At 38.3% G+C, this 19,878-nt stretch overlaps 1 protein-coding gene across 1 annotated transcript in view; it reads right to left on the reverse strand.

Annotated features, from left to right (window-relative positions):
• The window catches only part of LOC101741686 (uncharacterized), a 181,360-nt gene that overhangs the window by 90,012 nt on the left and 71,470 nt on the right, over window positions 1-19,878 (reverse strand). Inside the window, exon 4 of the mRNA XM_038018733.2 lies at window positions 16,635-16,743. Coding sequence (XP_037874661.1) covers window positions 16,635-16,743 — 109 coding nt within the window. The remainder of the gene's footprint in view (window positions 1-16,634; window positions 16,744-19,878) is intronic.

Genomic DNA, 19,878 nt, shown 5'->3' on the forward strand with positions numbered 1-19,878 from the left:
ATTTCAACTGATCCCGCCATCATAATCCATATTTCTGCTTATCAGCAAACGTAATAGCTCAAGTTAAATTTAAAAAGCATGTCGAATGTTTCTGAAAATAACGTGACTCGGCTGTGTGATAAAATACCTGACGTGATTTTCTCAAATTTATAAACAATTAAATAAATTTAATCTAAAATAACGTGAGTGAAAACTATCTAGTATATTTCACGATCATTGTTGCGTGTTCTACTGTCAAGATCACGATCGTGTTCAGGAGACAAGGTTAATTATGACGGCCGCACTACCACCAACGGTAGCTAGCATACGAAATTCACATTGAATCACACATCCACTTAACGAATAATTCCTGTTTTTTTTTTCTTTACGAATATACGGATTTCAAAGCGAACCTTCGTCGTGATGTTGTTTTTTAATTGGAACTTCGTGTGTGCCGTGTGCCAAGACGTTTACGGATAGGAAGTGATTAGTTGCGATTGTAAATTTAATTTCTGTCAACTATTAATAGTTTTTTAAGGTCAAATATGTTAAGCGGATTTTGCATTGTGTGAATGTGTTTCAGTTATAAACGAAGATGGATCGGCATCGAGAAGTCCAACTATACATCGATTACGATCATTTTACCAATTCATTAATCGATACAATTTATGTTATTTTAATGTACGCTCAATTGGTTATGATAAATGGATCGTACATCAATTTTGCGGTAGGGATTTTAACAGGAAATATCTGTCAGAATGATAGCGATGCTATTCGTTTATTTTTGTGTTGATCGGCCGACGATTTCATGCCTCGACTAATAAAAATAGTCATTATAACCAATATACACCACAACCATTATATAGTATAAAGATACTTCCGCCTCCTAAGATTAGGTTAAAGCTTCAACCGCTTTATCGTCTATCTTATCCAAACCAGAACACGTGACTAATTCAAAGTACAAATAAAGAGGAAGGTAATTTCCTCTTCTGTTCTGAAGCCCGCCCTCTACAAAGATAAGAATTGTATAGATCAACCACTAGCTAGTTAAACAAAAGAAGGTATCAATATTGAAGTCTCATATGATATTATTTCAAGGCAAAACACCAATCATCGTTTTTAACATACATTAGAGGAGAGGCTTAGAGCTTTGGGAATCTACTTAACTAAAAAGTAAATATCATGAATTAGTTAACGAAAGGCATGATTTGCAGTTTTCGATAAATGGTTTTTGGGGTTTAATTAAACTAGTGGCTCATATGGTCAGCTTAACTTATTTTTATGGACATATCATGTTTATCCGTTTGTTTTAATCTATCATTACTAAAATCCACATGGTTTATTTTGTGTGTATCGACCTGTTCATTTTTATAATTTTCATTACTTTTAGTATTCGATATGAAAATGGCGACTTCATATTTTACGTATGTTACATAAAATTTAATTTATGAAAGTGTTAGTTTCATATAAGAGAAAAAAATTGCAGTGAAAATATTTCATTTTTGAAACTTTTATTTTTAAAACTTTTGATAATTTAAGCCGTAAATTATGTTGCTTCTAATGCGAAATAGATTGGCTCGTGTTACTCTAATATGCGAAGTCATATCTCATTTTATTATCAGTCAATGGAGTTCGTTTTTAATATAGCTGTTTAAATCAAGTACATTCGTTTAAAACGTTTTTTTTAATTTTGTAGAGCGATGTTCTTGTAACGAATTGTATTTGCGTTTTGTAACTGTTTCCATTAAGAACTTCTGCTTCGTTCAGTAAACTTGCTGTTCTCGTTTAACTATATTCAAGCTATGTCTGTCCTAGTTCGTTGCAGCGTCAACTTCTGCTCCGCAAATTTTAAACAGTCATTAAGATCGAAAATAAAAGCGTAATCAAGAGCTTATCAAGATTTTTAATCTTAAATTACTTTATGATTTTATGCTGTCCGTAAAGATCAAAGTTACGGGTAAAAAGTTTGAAAACTACTGAAGTTAACATGGAAATAATCTTTCTTTTCTCAAGCGTGGAAATCTGCACAAAGGATGCACCCTTCTATTATCTGGAGAAGTGGATAATCGAATTTCAGAGTACGCAATGAGAAAATTGGTTTTAAATGGAATCTTATAACTAGAAAAGAAGAAAAAAGAAGAAAAGAAAGAAACTAGAAAAAGTAGGTTTTCTCATTAACTTTGACTCGTGATACCATACTCGCGTCAAAGAAACAAAGTTTGATATGAGAAACATTGAACTGTACCTAATGTGTAAATAAATGAAGAACCCGGATTCAACAAATTTAACTACACACACTACACAAATGTGCCAATGTTTTGTTTTTGGATGATCTTAGCACGATGAAGTCAAAAGTATTTTTGTCACAGAGTAAATCACAAATGATTACTCGAGAGTGGCCCGGCCCGGCAGTGAAGGAGGCGAGTCGCGTCGAGGCACCCTGTTGAAACACTTTCGGTGTTTTGATTCGACGATGATTGTCAGTTGACGCCGGGTTACATTAGAGTCACTGAGTTTCTTGTAATAATGGAAGATCCATTATCGTTGTATCATTTGGGTGAATATGAAATAACAAAAAAATACATTGTGGAGTCGTTGTGTTTATTTCAAAACTTAATTATATAATATGATGTCACCGTACAGCCCAGAAACTTCTCTTTGCAAAGTAATATTCTATTGATGTATTTTAAAAGAAAAAGTCAAGAAACACATTTGTGTATTTTAGTATTATTAATAAAATATTAATACGCGATAGTAGAAAAGTATTATAAAACTGATTACTATCCATACAGTCATCAATAGAAGATTTTTATTTTTATTGCTTTTATAGGCAGACTAGCCGTACTCGCCCGTTTCGCTGGGCATTTAAAATTAACTTCATAATTTTTTGTCATTATTATTAGGGAGTCCAACACTCATATAAATATTAGCCTATCCATTAGTACATGTATTTTCTACATGGATACCAAGTTTCAAGTCAATCGGATGCATGGTTCAGTAGTTATACCGGAACATCCGTTAAAACCACTGTGGATTTATATATTAGTATAGATGAGCACATTTGAGCTGGTAAGCGCTCACCATTGCTCACGGACATCAGCATTGCCAGGGACAGAACCAAACCGCTACTTTGCATGCATAGATTTCACTCTAGTTACATCGTTGTACACAATAGAATTTCTTATTTACCTATTGAGCAAACAGGAGCAAACCATAGTTAATTTTGAATAATAAGATTATTCATTAACATTATATATTTCAAGAGAACTTAAAAATTATAAGTAAAAAGTATGTATGCAAATACAAAATATTTAGGTATGCATTTCATTCAACAGTTTCCCTTTTGTTCAACCAATTCAAATTTACGAGGTAAATTAACAAAGGTAACACCGCCGTTGATAAACATCTGGTACAATTGTATAAATTCTCGCTAAGGGGAAGCAATCGGAATCGTTTGAGACCGCACGTTGAAACGTCTCTGAATTCAGGCCTTGACCTCATCCATAATGCAAGCCGCAAGTCGCTGACTACACCTCTGGTATACCTTTAATTTACCAAGGAACAGTAAAACGTATTGTTATTTTAACGTTAGCGTCTTTACTCTTTTTAAAGTGAATTTAAAAACGTTCAAATCAATGTTGTGAACTTTTAAAGTTTGACCGCAATGCATCTTAAGTATAAATCGACAAAATCTCACGAAGAAAATTTCACACTAGATGAACTATTTTGCATAGGGGCTCGTATACTCGTATAATGTCTTGTAACTTCATTAGGATGTGATTTTTACCTTAGTAAATTTACATTGCGCATTGGTACTTTGATTATGTGAATTTAGTGATATTATTTCAACGTGTTAATTAAGTAAACCTTTAGGTTGTTGTTACGCTGTTATCTATCGCCGAATAGTCGACCGAATATCGAAGGATCTAGTAGCACCTAGAACGCTCGAGAAATACAACGCTATCTATTGTCAGATAGCGGAAACACACAATACTCGACTTGTGTGGAATATTCTCGATAATTGTAGGGATGTCGTATCAACTATAAAAGCGTTGCAGAGATGGCACCCAGTTAATCAGTAATCCGAAGAAGAACCCGCGAACGGATCACCTCAAGCGAAGTGGAAGAAGCGAATTAAGAATTTCAAAGTGCTCTGTCTGTGTTCTAAATGATAAATAAAGTTTTAAGTTGTACTTTGGTGGAACATTTATTTAACCAGAACCCCAGCGCGTAACAATATTATTCCAAAAACTATAGTAATAGTATGTGTAGCTATTTTCGATTGTGACCAAAAGTAATTTTCAAGATAGCAAGCAATTTACGAGCACAGGCGGACGAATGTTATGAATTTCATACTAGTTTGTTGTGGAGGCACTTTAGTAGTTTCTTGGGTTTATGTACGAAGGAAACACATTTTTTCCTATGATATATTTTACAAAATTATTTTCAAGCGTATTCTCCATTTAATGTTAATGCACTGGAACAGAGCAAATATACTGATACGCTTAATTAATTAAAATGTCGGTTCGCTTTTGTAGATTGATTTTAAAGGTGCAGTTTAATTAGCGAAATATAATATGTCTAAAGTGCTTGGCGCTTTAGTTAATTGTGAAATAGTGTATTAAGGATGTAAATGAATTATATTGAAACTGTTCGTTTTATGGTGTATGTTTTTATAAAAAGATATGTTTTGTTTGTTCTAGTACATTTTTGATATGTTCTCATTTAATAATTAGTAAGTATGGTATAATATTTATTTAGAATATAATAATGCTAAGTATAGTAAATAGAAGTAAATACTAAATATAGTATATACTTGACCATTTATACTAAAATAATTCATAAAATATTCGAAACCATTAAGCAAACAAATAAATATTGTACTCAAATAGAAGTCCTCCTAATGGCATTTTAATTGGATGTTATTAACTTAATGTAAGAACACCAAAATATATGGTTCTTTTTATAAATTTTCATAACTTTACTACAGTACTCTACCTATAGTAAATTTTATTCTATTATTGGTAGGTGAGTATTGTGTTACTGTGATCATTCTGTGTTGGATGATATGAAATTAATTGTGCTGATCACCAAAAAACCAAAAAATTGAGAGATAGCACTATAATAACAGGTTATCTATCATATTAAAGGATGAGTGCGCCAAACAATTCGTTGTCACTCTTGGTTTGCCGGAAAGAGCCATAATCCCTCCAAAAATTTTAAGGTTTATTTTTCGATTTAAATTATTTAGAATATGTACCTACATAATACTGAATTATTTCAATACCGGTTTTCTTCGGCTTTCGCGAATCGCAGACGTAATAAAAGCTACTTACTAAACTAAACTAAATGGACGACTTCGTGATCACGAAATCTAAAATATTTCAAAACGTCGAAAATGGGAAAATGAAAATGTAAAGCACGAGATTGTATCGTAAAAGTATGTAAGTTTTATGATACTTTATTACTTTAAGCTTTTCTTTAATGAATCTACTGGTATTAAAATTACGAAAAATTACGGTGAAGGAATAACATCGTGTAATAAAAATTAAACCCGCAAAATTATAATTTGCGTAATCACTGGTGGTAGGACCTCTTGGGAGTCCGCACGGATAGGTACCACCACCCCGCCTATTTCCGCCGTGAAGCAGTAATGCGTTTCGGTTCGAAGGGGGGGTAGCCGTTGTAACTAGACTGAGACCTTAGAGCTTATATCTCAAGGTGGGTGGCGCATTTACGTTGTAGATGTCTATGGGCTCCAGTAACCACTTAACACCAGGTGGGCTGTGAGCTCGTCCACACATCGAAGCAATAAAAAAAAAAAATACGAGACCAAATAATTACCCTATTTTTGCGTATGCTGTATAATAATATATTAATTATAAAAATACATATTTAATAAATTTCCACTGTGAGCTCTCCAGGACAAACCTCACGTTTTTATCATATCACTAATTTAGGAAATTGAAATTAAATGATTCAGCAATAATAATGATTACTTTCACAAATAGTAGTAATTATATTGTAATACATTACAAGATCTCATATCTGAGATAGGATTTAACGTATCTAACCGATTATAAAATGAAATAAATTTAATAATCGAAATTTATTTTAATAAATTCTAAGTTGCATTTAATATAAAATTCAATGGTAAAACAGTAAACTAGTGAATTTCTAAGATGTAGACTCGCATCATATTTAGTTTGCGACCCAGCGAATATGTTTAAGCTCAACATGAGCTTGTTAATATTAGATTACTACGTTGGGGAATGGTAGTAGACTAAATTAAACCTACAACCACTACGTGAAAGCGAATAAAGTACATATATAATCATTTGGATGCTATATGTTTACATAGTCACGATAAATCATCTTAAAATGTTTGCAATTATCTTGGAAGTCTGGAGGTGGATTCTTTGATTTCTTCCATTATCTAAGGTCGACTCTTTTTCTTCTTAGGTGACAGGATATTCTACTCTAGGTTGTCTGCGTTTAATGTGATTTATGTCACTGTTTTGTAATACATAGGTTTTGTCTCAATATTTGCTTTGTTAGTTATCAAGCGTATGGAGTATATAACCATTTTTCTGAAAGCATGTTTTTTTCTTTCTTACCTAAGCTGATAGCCTTGAGAGGCTACATCAGCGTCGCCTTAACTAGTAGGTGAGCTCACGGGCCTCAAACCTGATGACGTTGCTAACACGCACCCTAGCGCGAGCCGTGCTTCGCAGAACCTACCATCGAATCGGAAACGCGACCCACTGAGAAGATCCGGCGAGAAACTCAGTGGGCTGTGTCTGAAGGTTAATTTACTCGTCGAGCCGTTTGTCGCAAGCGACGGGTTCGACGAGAACGGTGACCGGTGCTTGAGTTTCCTAAAAGCACCGTTAGTGGATCGGGAGGATCCGAAATGACGTGTAACATCGGACCTGCGATTACATGAGTAGAAATAGAGAGATTTAAATTTGAAATAACTTTAACTGCTTAAGAATTTCAATTGGAACGAGTTTCTCCTTAGTTTGTAATACGATAAACATTTGTCACTATTAAAGCTTAAGACTAGGGCTATTTCTGACTAGGACTATTAAAGGTTAGGTATAATTTTTTTAAGCTTTTCAAGCACCGGTCACCGTCCTTCAGATTATTGAACTCATGCTAGTCTGCACTGCGTTCGCACGTCGACTCCGACGCTGTTAGTCGAAGCCGACGTGCGAAATAGCCCATAGACACAACCCACTGAGTTTCTCGCCGGATCTTCTCTGCGATTCCGATCCGGTAGTAGATTCAGCAAAACACTGCTCTTGCTGGGGCTAGTGTTAGCGATTCTCTCAGGTTGAGCCCGTGAGCTCACCTACCTGTCCGCAGGAAGTTGGAATAGCCTCTGAGACTACCAACGATTAGGGAAAAAATCAACTTTTTATCACGAAAAATCCAAAGTTTCTTCGTGATGGCGTCGGTTTATGCGTTTTTCCTGATCGGCTTTATTAAGTACGCACTTTTCAAATTTTTAGTTTTAAGTAGTCCTAAACAAAACAACATCCGAAAAAGATCAGATGACCTACAACAAAAAAGAAATCAATTTCGACATGTAAATTTACTAGCTTTAAAATATTTTTTAATTTGGTACTGCATATAATACACGCCAGATAATTTAATTAAAATAACAAGTAAGAAGAATCGGCAATTCCACAATTTAGTTGATATTAGTAAACATACAAAAGCAACCAAAGGATGTTGTAATATTTGCAGATGTGGTTTGAAAATCGATTGAAATCTAATTTACGTCACGAACATCGCTTGCAAATTTGAATGTCAAGGAGCGACATCAGGCGACACTATCCAGTTCATTTTACACGTGAATATGGAATATTTTGTTCGAAATGCAGTCTCTTGAATTTGAAAGTATTTAAATTTCAATATCAATTAATACAGATCTTAGCTGTGACATGATAGTATTTTGTAGCAGTAGGAATGTGTCCATGTATACATATAGAAAGTCAGATATATGTACACATACAGACTAATTCATGACGTAAATTTTGCATTAAAAAGCTGCTTGCAATTCATTTCGAATTTCAATTACATTTTTTTGTTTCCGAAAGACTTGGACGTTCTAAAATGCAGTTTCTATTTTTAATTCAATTATCAAAATATCATCATAAAAAAGATTAAGTGACAAAAATATATTTCGGAATTTTGAGTGTTTACAAAAGTGACGATACATCTTCAATAATTATTAGTGGGGATAGGTGACATTATATGTATCTGGTATTGTGCATTCAGTCACATAATTTGAATAGGTATTATATAAAAAGTAATTGTATTATATAAAAATATTATAATGGATATTTTAACGTATATAATATAACGTTCTCCCAGAAATTGCTTGATTTGTTTTTTATTGTGATTTAGTGATGTTACAGAAACGTGAACACGAGAAACCGAATGCTTATGATGTTCTTTTAATTTTGATCAATGGATATTATGTTCGTATACCGGTATTGTATCTAAGCTCTTACAAAAATACTTCTGAATGTGAAAGTAAACAATTCTAACAACGTTTTAATTAAAAAAAACAGTCAACTTGGTTAGTCAAACTTCACGTCATTATGTCACGTAAAAAGAAGTTTACAGACTGGACAATTATAATTACAGTATTTGTCATATTAAAATCAGAGTTAACTGATTGCTTTGAAACGTTTTTTTTTGCGAATATTTTTTGTTGCATAGGCTAGTGGTAATAGTTTAGGGCTGGTTTTGATTCGTTACAAGACCCCATAGAAATAACAATTAATGGCTTCACCTGATACATGAGGTTGAAGTTTAAATCGTATGCCATATGTACTTGCTGTCACACTCACTTCATCGCATCACTTCTTTACGGGTAGCATCGTAATTATCCCAGCGAGCTTACAATGTGTCTTGCCACCAGTAAAATTACATTTAATTATGAGTTAATGTATCATAAAATCTATCTTATAAATGAATTCCTGTTCGTTAGTCTCGCTAAAATTCAAGAAAGGCTGGACCGATTTGGCTAATTTTGGTCTTGAATTATTTGTGGAAGTCCAGAGAAGGTTTAAAAGTTAGATGATAATATGAAAATGCTCGGAATGAAATAAAAATAATAATTTTGTTTTACCTTTGATATGTCCCCCATCGAACGGATTGCTTTTGTTTGTTTTAAGTTTATTTTATACAAAAGTATAGGTCTTTTATGTATCTATTAAGGCACTACGACGTCTGCCGGGTCAACTAGTAACTAATATAATTTTTTTATTTTTTTTTATTGTCCTTGTTGGCAGACGAGCATACGGCCCACCTGATGGTGAGTGGTTACCGTCGCCCATAGACTTCAGCAATGCCAGGGGCGGAGCCAAGCCGCTGCCTACCGCTTAATACTCCTTACAAGCCTCGTTTGAAGAAGGACATGTCATAGCGCTCGGGAAACACCGTGGAGGGGAGTTCATTCCATAGCCGGATGGTACGTGGCAAAAAAGTCCTCTGGAAACGCACTGTGGATGACCGCAGTGGCTCCAGGTAGTATGGATGAACTCTACTCCGGTGGCGGGCGGTGCGATGGTAAAAACGAGATGCCGGTATTATCTCGAACAATTCCTCAGAGCACTCCCCATGGAACATACGGTACAAAATACAGAGGGAACCGAAGTCCCTCCGCAGACCCAGAGGCTCCAAACGATCCGTGAGAATGGGATTATCAACAATCCGAACGGCCCTCCTCTGTATGGAGTCAAATGGAAGAAGCTGATATTTGGGAGCCCCGGCCCAGAGATGGGAGCAGTACTCCACGCGAGGCCGGACTTGTGCTTTATAAAGCAAAAGCCTTTGTCCAGGCGTGAAGTACCGCTTCGCTCTGTTGAGGACTCCCAGCATTTTGGACGCCAACTTGGCTTTGCCTTCCAAATGACTCCGAAACTGGACATCGCTCGAAATGTCGACCCCAAGTATCCCAATACTCTCGGAAGGTTGCAGGGATACTCCTTGGAATTGCGGCGCCATGACAAAGGGGTCCTTCTTCGCAGTGAACGCGCAAACTTGTGTCTTTAACGGGTTGAATTGAGCCAAGTTCAATTCACCCCATTTGGAGACTCGCCCCAGAGAGTTCTCCACTTCAGACACAAGTTTTGATCGTCTCTCTTGCACCACGCTACGACAGAGACTCTGATGGCCGATATATCGCGCATCCCCCGTGCTGTCATCCGCATAGCAATGCATGCCATCACTAGACAGCGTATCATTGATATACAGGATGAAAAGCGTGGGGGAGAGCACCGAACCTTGTGGAAATAATAATAATGTATCATAATACTAGGGCCATGTACTATAAATTCCCGTCAAGGATTTTAGGACATTTTTTTATATTAAACGAGACTCCTTTTTCAATTCAAATTATGAGACAGTCTAATACGTTTGTCAGTTAATTTATTACAGAAATAGGCATCAACAGAGTATAGCTACATTAATCCTGCAGTAGATCTAAAGACCTCGTCGGGTAGATATCTTACACTGACAACGACGAATGCGCGTCATTAATGTAAGATTATTGGATCGATCAGTGAAAGCTGGAGATGTAACTCAAAGTTATTACCGTTTTATGCCTGTGTCAGATTCCACATGAATATACAATTCGTAGCTTTAATAGTATTATATAACTGAACGGCGCATGTACTATGTATAGTGGTTTCAACTTAAATACATGCCATCTAATAAACGATATTAACGACATCTTACATGATTGGAAAACATGCTTATATCATATATTAATTTTTACAATGTCAAGTATTCCACGTTCGTTACTTTTTAAGCTAACTCCGAGTCACATCTAAACACTTAAATATTCATATTTGACGATATATAAATATATCAACTATTCAAACCCAGCCTGTTTTGGTGGCTGATCTTTGCTTTGATTGTTACAAAACTTCACAGGATCGCGTTAGGCTAATATGTTTTTCGATCAGGTAAGATTGTTGGCATGTTTGATTTTTTTATTGTTAGGATGTTCGTGGAGAAAACTCATCGTATGTTGTACAATATACGGTAAAAATATATAGTCCAACATTTTGAACTAGAAGACACGAGCTCTTGACGGTGAAAACAGTAACAATTATAGTCACACACTCGTTCAGATTATACGCCCTATCAAGTACTGTGGGGAGTTCTAGTCTAACTAACAGAAAAGTAAATAATAAAATTATCACATAAATTATGTAATTAGCAATTCAAGTAGGCAAGTATGATTCGTGTTCACAAACAGAATACTGGTCTCGGTTCCTACCTAACATTAATTAGTAAATACTTAATATTTGATATCAAAACTTAAGAGCTTGTTCCGCATTACTATGAGCACATCCCAGCGGAGCTTTAATCAACTTTAGGAGGCCAGCTCATAAAGTTAATCAACAAAATTTTGGCATGTTCATTATAATATAAAATGTTTTCCTACAAGTCAAATTACGTTACATTAGTTAATTTTATTTTGTGTCTAAATAGTTTTTTTTTGTCGTATTGCTATTCATAGTATAGCGTCAAGTTTAAAATTAAAATCTACCACCTTATATCGGCTCAAATTTACATTTAATTGTTACATTTCTTAAACTTTTTGACTCGTGCTACAAATATCGGGCCCACAGGAAGTTCTCCACTTTTTGGTACTGTTATTACCACTGTTACAATATGATAAAACTGCAACAATATATTAATCCAATATTGTTATAAAAATTAACAAATAATCCTGGATTTTTAAGCAAGTCTTCAAACGACATTTCTGTTTAGTAAAGTTCTTCGTTTTTATTGAAATGCATTTTACAATAGATACTCTTTTTGGTCTAATTACAATTATATCTTATCTAAATTTCTTATAACACGACGTTTATATTCGAAACGCTGTCAAGTACAGTTTATTGGTGTCTCCAAAGTTTCAAAGAAATAAACATATCGCCCTAATCCGACAGTTTTAGGGCGGTTCTCCAGGGGAAAGGTAACCGAATTTTATTGAGAATCGTAGGAGATAAATTTATAAAGGCAACATTGAGTACCTAACTTCAAAGACAAACGATTGGTGTATTCCTTTGAATAAATATACCTTTCGCTCGTTTATTTTACTAAGAATTCGTTCCACACTGTACCTATACCTATTTAAATGAAAGTAAAATATAAATAATGGTTGTTTAATGTCTATAGCTGCTTGAGTATCCAAATGATCTGATACAAATTACACTCAAAATATAATTTATATATACACTACGTAATTAAAAACGGAAAGAATCGTTTATATACGATGATGATAAATAAAGTAGATAGTGAGTTCTTGAGTGGAGAACGCACGCACATCGACAAATGTAATTTGGGCTGTTCCCGCGGATATGTGGTGCGGTGCCTTAGGAAGGGTGGCCGGTAAGAAATGTTTAAGGAAAGTCGAAGATCGAGTTCACTGATGTAAATTTTGAGAGGCCAATATCCAACCGGTGACGATTATAGGCTGATGTTGATGGGCAAGTAATGATGCTTTCGCTTCAGGTAACAAGTTGACCAAAAATTATTGTGTTTCTTTATATATATTTATTTATTCAGTTTCATGCACAAAGGTACAATAGCGGACTTAATGCTTGAGGCATTCTCTACCAGTCAACCAAGGTTGGTGAAGAGAATCATGTGGTAGGTGCATTACTTATTGCGAAAATAACAAAAAAAATATATATCATGACATACAACAATGTACACAATATTATATCAATATATAATCACCATCATAATATATATATCCATATACACATTTATACACAATTATAACAACATATAATTACTTGTTTAAAAAAAATTTTTCGTTCGTTCTTCACACAAAAACCAATAAAGCTGATGTTTCAAACAACTTTACTTGATAATTGTTAATGTTATCTCGAAACAACGGCAAAAACCGGGGAAGTATTACTACTGAAGCTACCATTGTACAATAAGTGGACAGACTACTCTTTGCCGAGCTCATCGACACCAGAAAGCCAATACGTCGAGTAATTGAAGAGATGAGAACGTAAACTTAATTATAATGTGGTAACAGTTTCGCTCTAAGCGTGAATACATGAGTACCGAGGAGGAGAATTGGTGGCGATACCGATGCAGTCTTTCATTAAATCGGTTTTCTCACACGTTACTTCTACATCTTACAAGTCGGTCATGTGTTACATTTAATATCTGCCTTGATAGGTAAACGAGCTTGCGGTCCACCATTTTTGTTAAATATCATGTTTTGATTTGTTAAAGTCAAATCGAAGTGTACGAATAATAACAACTGGAATGAATAATATACACGTGTTTGCTCTTATAACGCATTCTGCAAAGGAAAATTTCCCAAATCAGCATTTAATTTGATTTCTTGCTAACAGTATATCGTTCTTGTATTTTTTCCCTTAGATTCAGCATTTTTTTAGATTTCATGTTAAATCGATGTAATTCAAATTCAAATTTTCAAAAAAGTTTCTGGAAGCTATCGCGAGCATAATTCTGCTAATCTGTATAAAGCTTGGGAAATCTTAATGCGTGGATTTTAATGAAGACAGTTTAGTGCTGGAAGAAGATTTAGTCAAGTGCTTGCAATATGCCATACTGCCAGTTAATGCATTATATTGGCAGAATACTCAGAGAACGCTGCTCCCCATTTGCCGGTAAATTCCTTATTCGCCGTCTATGATACCTATAGAAAAGGCAAGCCTGGTGCTTTGCTAGGCCATCACCACAGAGTTAAATTTGTACAAAAATAATGTTGCATGCTTATACGCCACAGTTTCCGGACCACGATATCACTCATGGCTGCTCGATCGATACGCGAACACCTTGCCTTTGACATGCTAGGCTAAAGATAAGCTATTCCAGATTCAAAGCGAAACCGTACTAATATCATGTTTAAATAATGTTTATAAATTTTTTTTTATGCATAGTATGGTAAGTACTTTAAAACCTATTAGATTGAAGACAAGATTCGATCAAAATATGTCGCTAACATACTAATACAAACTAAGTACCGTTTGTATATGAATGATTGGGCCCATTTCAGAGTAAACAAACTTCTCAAGAAATAAGGGATACAAAGGACAGCGAGGCAATCTAATAAAATGTTTCAAGTCTGAGCCGCAAACGCGCTTTTACAAAACCGTAGTTTCCCAGCGAGTCTCATACCAAAAGCTAACGAGTAATTGCCCTTAACGATCCTACTTCCCGGGAGAATGAACTCTTCCTTTTATTTGCACATTATTGTGCAGTTAAGGGCTTTAAGAACTGGTTTTTGTGACAAAATTAGCTATGTTCTCTTAGTGAGGTGCTTTTGGCAAGAAAATCACCGAGCGCCTTATTCTCGTTTATAAATCAATATACTAAAATAAAGGGCATAGTAATAACGGGCAAAATACAATATTATCCAACAGCTGCTTTAAATATGTTGTTTACTACAAATTTAATTAGACAGTTGACCAACGTCGGAGATACTATTTATGTAAATTCATTGTTTAAAAATAAACAAGAATGAATTTGTTACACGGTCACGAGTCATCAATACATTATTATAGGGCTTTATGCAGAAAACGCATCCTGGTTTGCTTAGACAACCGAAAACTAAAGCAATAAACGTGTATATTATTCAGAAAGATGTTGATCTTCTGACGTTTTAGTAATGTTGTCAGGTCTCTGTAGCACACAAGAAAAACATTTGTCGTTTCATCTTTTATTCAATTCTCTCTTGTGGTTGGTAAAGATTATTGTTACGAATTTAGAAGATAATGTAAACCTAAAAAGTAGCCGCGAGCCACACAAAATAATCACGATAGGCTTTATTTTTCACTCTGTATACCAAATTGTTTTTTTTTTATGAATAAAATATTACTGGTGGCCCGGAGGCCTTTCTAGTTTCACCAGAACAGGTGGTCGAGTACGGGCTCAGCCAGGAGGATTGGGATTTGCTAACAGCTGCCCGAGCGTCACCGAAGGAAATCTAACAGCTCAAGAGCTGCTGCTTTGCAAATCCATGCGTCTATATCGGATCGGAACCGCGATGCGCTGAGAAGATCCGACGAGAAACTCAGCGGGCTCATGTAAGGGTTATACGCAATGTATGGTGGGGCCCACGACCCTACACCGCAAAATAAATTTATAGAATAATACAATATTGTTGTATTTTTTTTTAATTGTCAAGATGGGTAGACGACCTCACGGCCCACCTGGTGTTAAGTGGTCACCGGAGCCCATAGATATTAAACACGTCAATGCCACCGCCCATCTTGAGACATGAGTTCTAAGTCTTCGTTTTTACAGTACAACGGCTGTCTCTTCAAAGCAAAACACATTACTGCTTTTTCCCTACCTAATCGCTGGTAGCCCAAAGAGCTATTCTATTATACTGGAAGAACTAGCTAACACTAACCCTAGCAAGAGCATTGGTTCGTTGAATCTACCACCGGATCCAAATCCGCATGTTAGGCAGGACGGTGGTACTTACCTGTGCGGTATCACAAGGGGCGGTACCACCAGTAAATAAAACAGTATTATTTGGGTAAGGGTGACTTTAATGTCGCTCTATAGTATTTTACTCTATTTAAAACTGTAATTTAAGCGGAAAAAATTCACCATAATCGAAATGTTTCTGTACAGATCCAAACGACAAATTCAATGAACTGTAATATTCCAGTTCGCGTATTAATATTGCACCTGATAAGATAAAAAGAAAGGTGAGGCAGACAGATGTGCTAACACGGTAAGGGGATAAGCTTATTACTTCAGTCTGTTGGAGGAAAACTTATTAAATGTGCATGTTTGCATTAAATATTAAAACTCATATTACTTGCTGCCTAAACAATATTTTTTGATAGGAAATATATTTCATCTCGATAGTATTATAATAAAAACAGATGTCATTTAAAAAAGAAAAACTGCCTACATTTTTAATCGATTACAATTTGAATACGATTAGTAATGGATAATGTTCAAAAATTTTGTCATTGCGGTGAGCATTGTTTCACAAATTCTCTATTATTAATAAATATTTCTGTTATTCGATTCATTAATATTTATATTTGTTTTTTTGAATAATTGATTGATTGTTTGATTTTATTAGATGAAATCGTAATAGTAAACTTTGTTATCAACTTCTACCTGTACTTTCCTACCAAACTGGTGAAGCTGGGCTAGCCCCGCCACGCTACCAATGATCGAGTAGGGAAAAGAATGGAAAATTAGTACAGAATAGATTATAGAAGTATTTTTATGCTATGTTACAATCAAAATTAAATCCATCCGATCACTTTTAGGATAAATTGCAGAATATTGTGGACGGAAATAATATGCACACTACGGCTCGGATTAATTAAGACATTATTATTTTACGGAATGTTTTTTATTAAATTCACAGACCATTCAATTTTAACGTGTCAGTGAGATCGTTTGTTTTTAAATATTTACGTTTTAAGCATTTCATATAACACTTTTTATAAAACCCTATTAAATATATTGTTTCGTGAAAGAAGCTCGGCTTTTTCCTAAATTTCGTTACGAAAACGGATAATGTGTTCTCCTCAGAATCGTTCAAATAAGTTTTCATGAAGCGTGTCTCGAGAATCAAGATTTATTTATTTTTAATGAGCACTCACCTCTCCTTTCTGAGTTCGCTGTTCCGTTTGCGGAAGTTGGCAACGAGTATCTGGAGCTCGGAGGAATGCCGCTCATACAGCTGTGACAGTTGCGTCGTAAAGTCCGACACTGGAAGAAACATAAACATTAATTTTGTTAAACATTAACTAAAGAGCCGATTTAAATTACGAAATACATGGACGGCTTAATATATAATGTATATAAGTATATAATCTAATTATTTTATAGTTTTGGAACGAATGATTTTAAAGTTTTGGAACGGATGCGGAGGAGCACCCTAACCGGGAAAAAACGTCCGTAACGTAAGATTTTTATTAGTAATGTACACAGTGTACGACTTAACTTTGTAATCGCGTACAAAAAATTACATATTTTTTTATTATATATTTTTTATAAATCATTGTGAATAAAACATTCTCGCTCACGACTCGGTCGTGCGCGGACGTGCTTTCCGATCCGTGGCCCGCTTGCGAGCTGCGTCTCTGAGATCACAGTTGTGCTCGACAGTTTAGTGACCGTGAATACATTCTCGTTTACGACTCGGTTGTGTGTGAACGTGCCTTCCAATCCGTTGGTCGCTTGCGACCTACGCATCGGAATACACATTTGTGCGTGATAGTGTTGTGACCGTGAATACCCACCTCATACCAACTGTCTTTTTCAAGGCAACCAATCGCTACGATCAGGCTTCCTGTGGCACTCACAGGCTAGCGATTTCCTAACCCTTCCCAAAACAACAGTCTTTTTCAAGACTAGACCCCCGCTCGCGATTCTGCCTGCTGTAGCACTATACAGCCCGAGCGGGTTCCTTTCCTTTTCCCCGCCGATTGCCGTTTTCACGGCATAGGCATTCCCCCCCCCTGCTCCTTGCTGTCCTGCAGCACAGGGGGGTTACAAATCCTATCCGGGGCCTCGCCTTTCGGCGAGTTCAACAAAAGTCCCGGGGCCGCCCCCCCCGGGCAAGAAGACCGAAGAAATGGAGCAAGAAGATGTTAGGGATATTGTCGGGTTCCTCCGGGATAGGTACCCGTCAATTAGGGCCGAGTACCTAGAGTATAGGGCCGCCCGTGGCAATCCCTCCCCCCCCGCGTCCGTCGCCGCGTATCTCAAACGTGCCTCGGAGGCACGCCGCGCGCCCCCCGCCGCCGCGTTAAGTTCGAGCGCACGTTCCGACGATGCGACTCACGAAGCGCCTAGCGCTACCCCCACCCCCGCGCCCGCGTCGACTACGTCATCGCGCGTCTCGTCCGTCGCGACCTCGATCGTTTCGAGTTCAGGCTCCGATACCGAATCGGAGATGGATTTCGAATCCGCGTCAAGCCCTCAGCCTGGAACTTCGGATGGGTTCCAAACCGTAACGCGCGGTAAAAAGCGTACTCGCGCCGTGGAGTCCCGGAGCTCCACGACGAAGCAGACAAAATCCGCGACCGCCTCCCGCCCGCAGGTAGTCGTGACACCGGAGTCGGACTCCGCTCGCCGCGTAACCCCGCCGCCGCGTCCCAAGCCCGCGCCCGCTCCTAAAGCAGCTGCCCCGCCCCCGCTGATTCTCCAGGAAAAAACTGCGTGGAACCGCGTTTCCCAGGCCCTTCAGGCAAATAAAATCAACTACACCCATGCGCGTAACGTCGCGCATGGGATTCAGATCAAGGTCGCAACGCCGGGCGACCATAGGGCCCTCTCAGCATACCTCCGAAAGGAGAACATAGGTTTCCACACCTATGCTCTTCAGGAGGACCGCGAGCTCCGCGTAGTAATACGCGGAGTACCGAAAGAGCTAGACATAGACTACGTTAAGGAGGACCTGATCGCTCAGGCACTCCCTATAGTTAGTGTGCATCGGATGCACAGCGGGCGGGGCAAGCAGCCCTACAACATGATACTCGTCGCGTTGGAGCCAACCCCGGAGGCCAAGAAAAAGATCTCATGCCTCTCGACAGTCTGCGGCCTATCCGGGGTCTCCATCGAAGCCCCCCATAAACGTGGCACTCCCGGGCAGTGCTACAGATGTCAGCTTTACGGCCACTCGGCTCGTAATTGCCACGCGCGCCCCCGCTGCGTAAAGTGCCTCGGCGACCACGCCACACTAGATTGCTCGCGTGTTAGGGAAACCGCGACCGAACCTCCAAGCTGTGTCCTATGCCTTAAGCAAGGGCACCCCGCGAACTACCGTGGATGTCCTAGGGCTCCGCGAAAACGTCCGACCCACCCAGCCCCCCGAACCGTCGGCCCAAAGACTTCGGCGCCTTCAGTGCCGAAACCTGCCTTCGTGCCGGCTGCAGTTCCCACGGTGTCGGCGTGGAAAAAACCGCTGCCGTATACGAAGGCGGGAACGGAAACCGCACCCCCGCCCCCGCTCGTGACACGCCCCGCGCCCCAGCCCTTGCTCGCACCTCGCCCCGCGCCCGCGTTCCGTCCCCCGCAACCCTCTGCCGTCAACGACTTCGCGCTCGTGCGCGACTTCGTTACCGCGGTCAACTTCGACCGTCTGCGATCGTTCGCAGACGCGATACGTAGGTCGGTAACCCCCGAACAGCGGCTCGCGGCCGCTTTCGATCATATGGACGTCTACGAGTCCGTGTCCCGCACGTTATAAAAATCTTTACCGGTAACCAATGGCGCAAAAAGGTAGAGAAAAACCGTATTCCCTTACGTTAGCATTCTATAATGCTAACGGACTCGCGCGGCAACGCGATCAAATTTTTGAATTCCTCCGCGACAATCTTGTAGATATTCTATTAGTGCAGGAAACCTGTCTGAAGCCCTCGCGTCGTGACCCGAAAGTCGCGAATTACGTCATGGTTAGGAATGACAGACTCACCGCCTCCAAAGGCGGGACTGCCATTTACTATAGGCGGGCCCTGCACGTGGTCCCTCTCGATACTCCCTCGCTCTCACATATCGAGGCGTCAGTGTGCCGTATCTCGCTGACGGGACACCAGCCGATCGTCATCGCATCCGTTTATCTCCCCCCGGACAAGCCCCTTCTGAGCAGTGACATCGAGTCACTGTTCGGCATGGGAGACTCTGTCATCCTGGCAGGCGATCTAAATTGCCACCACACTAGGTGGAACTGCCATCGTACAAACGTCAACGGTAGGCGTCTCGACGCGTTTATAGACGACCTCACCTTTGAAATAGTCGGTCCCCCAACTCCAACATGTTATCCATATAACATCGCGCTCCGTCCGAGCACTATAGACCTGGCATTGCTTAGGAACGTAACTCTGCGCTTACGTTCCATCG

This window comes from Bombyx mori, chromosome 22 (genome assembly GCF_030269925.1).
Source record: "Bombyx mori chromosome 22, ASM3026992v2".
NCBI lineage: Eukaryota > Metazoa > Arthropoda > Insecta > Lepidoptera > Bombycidae > Bombyx > Bombyx mori.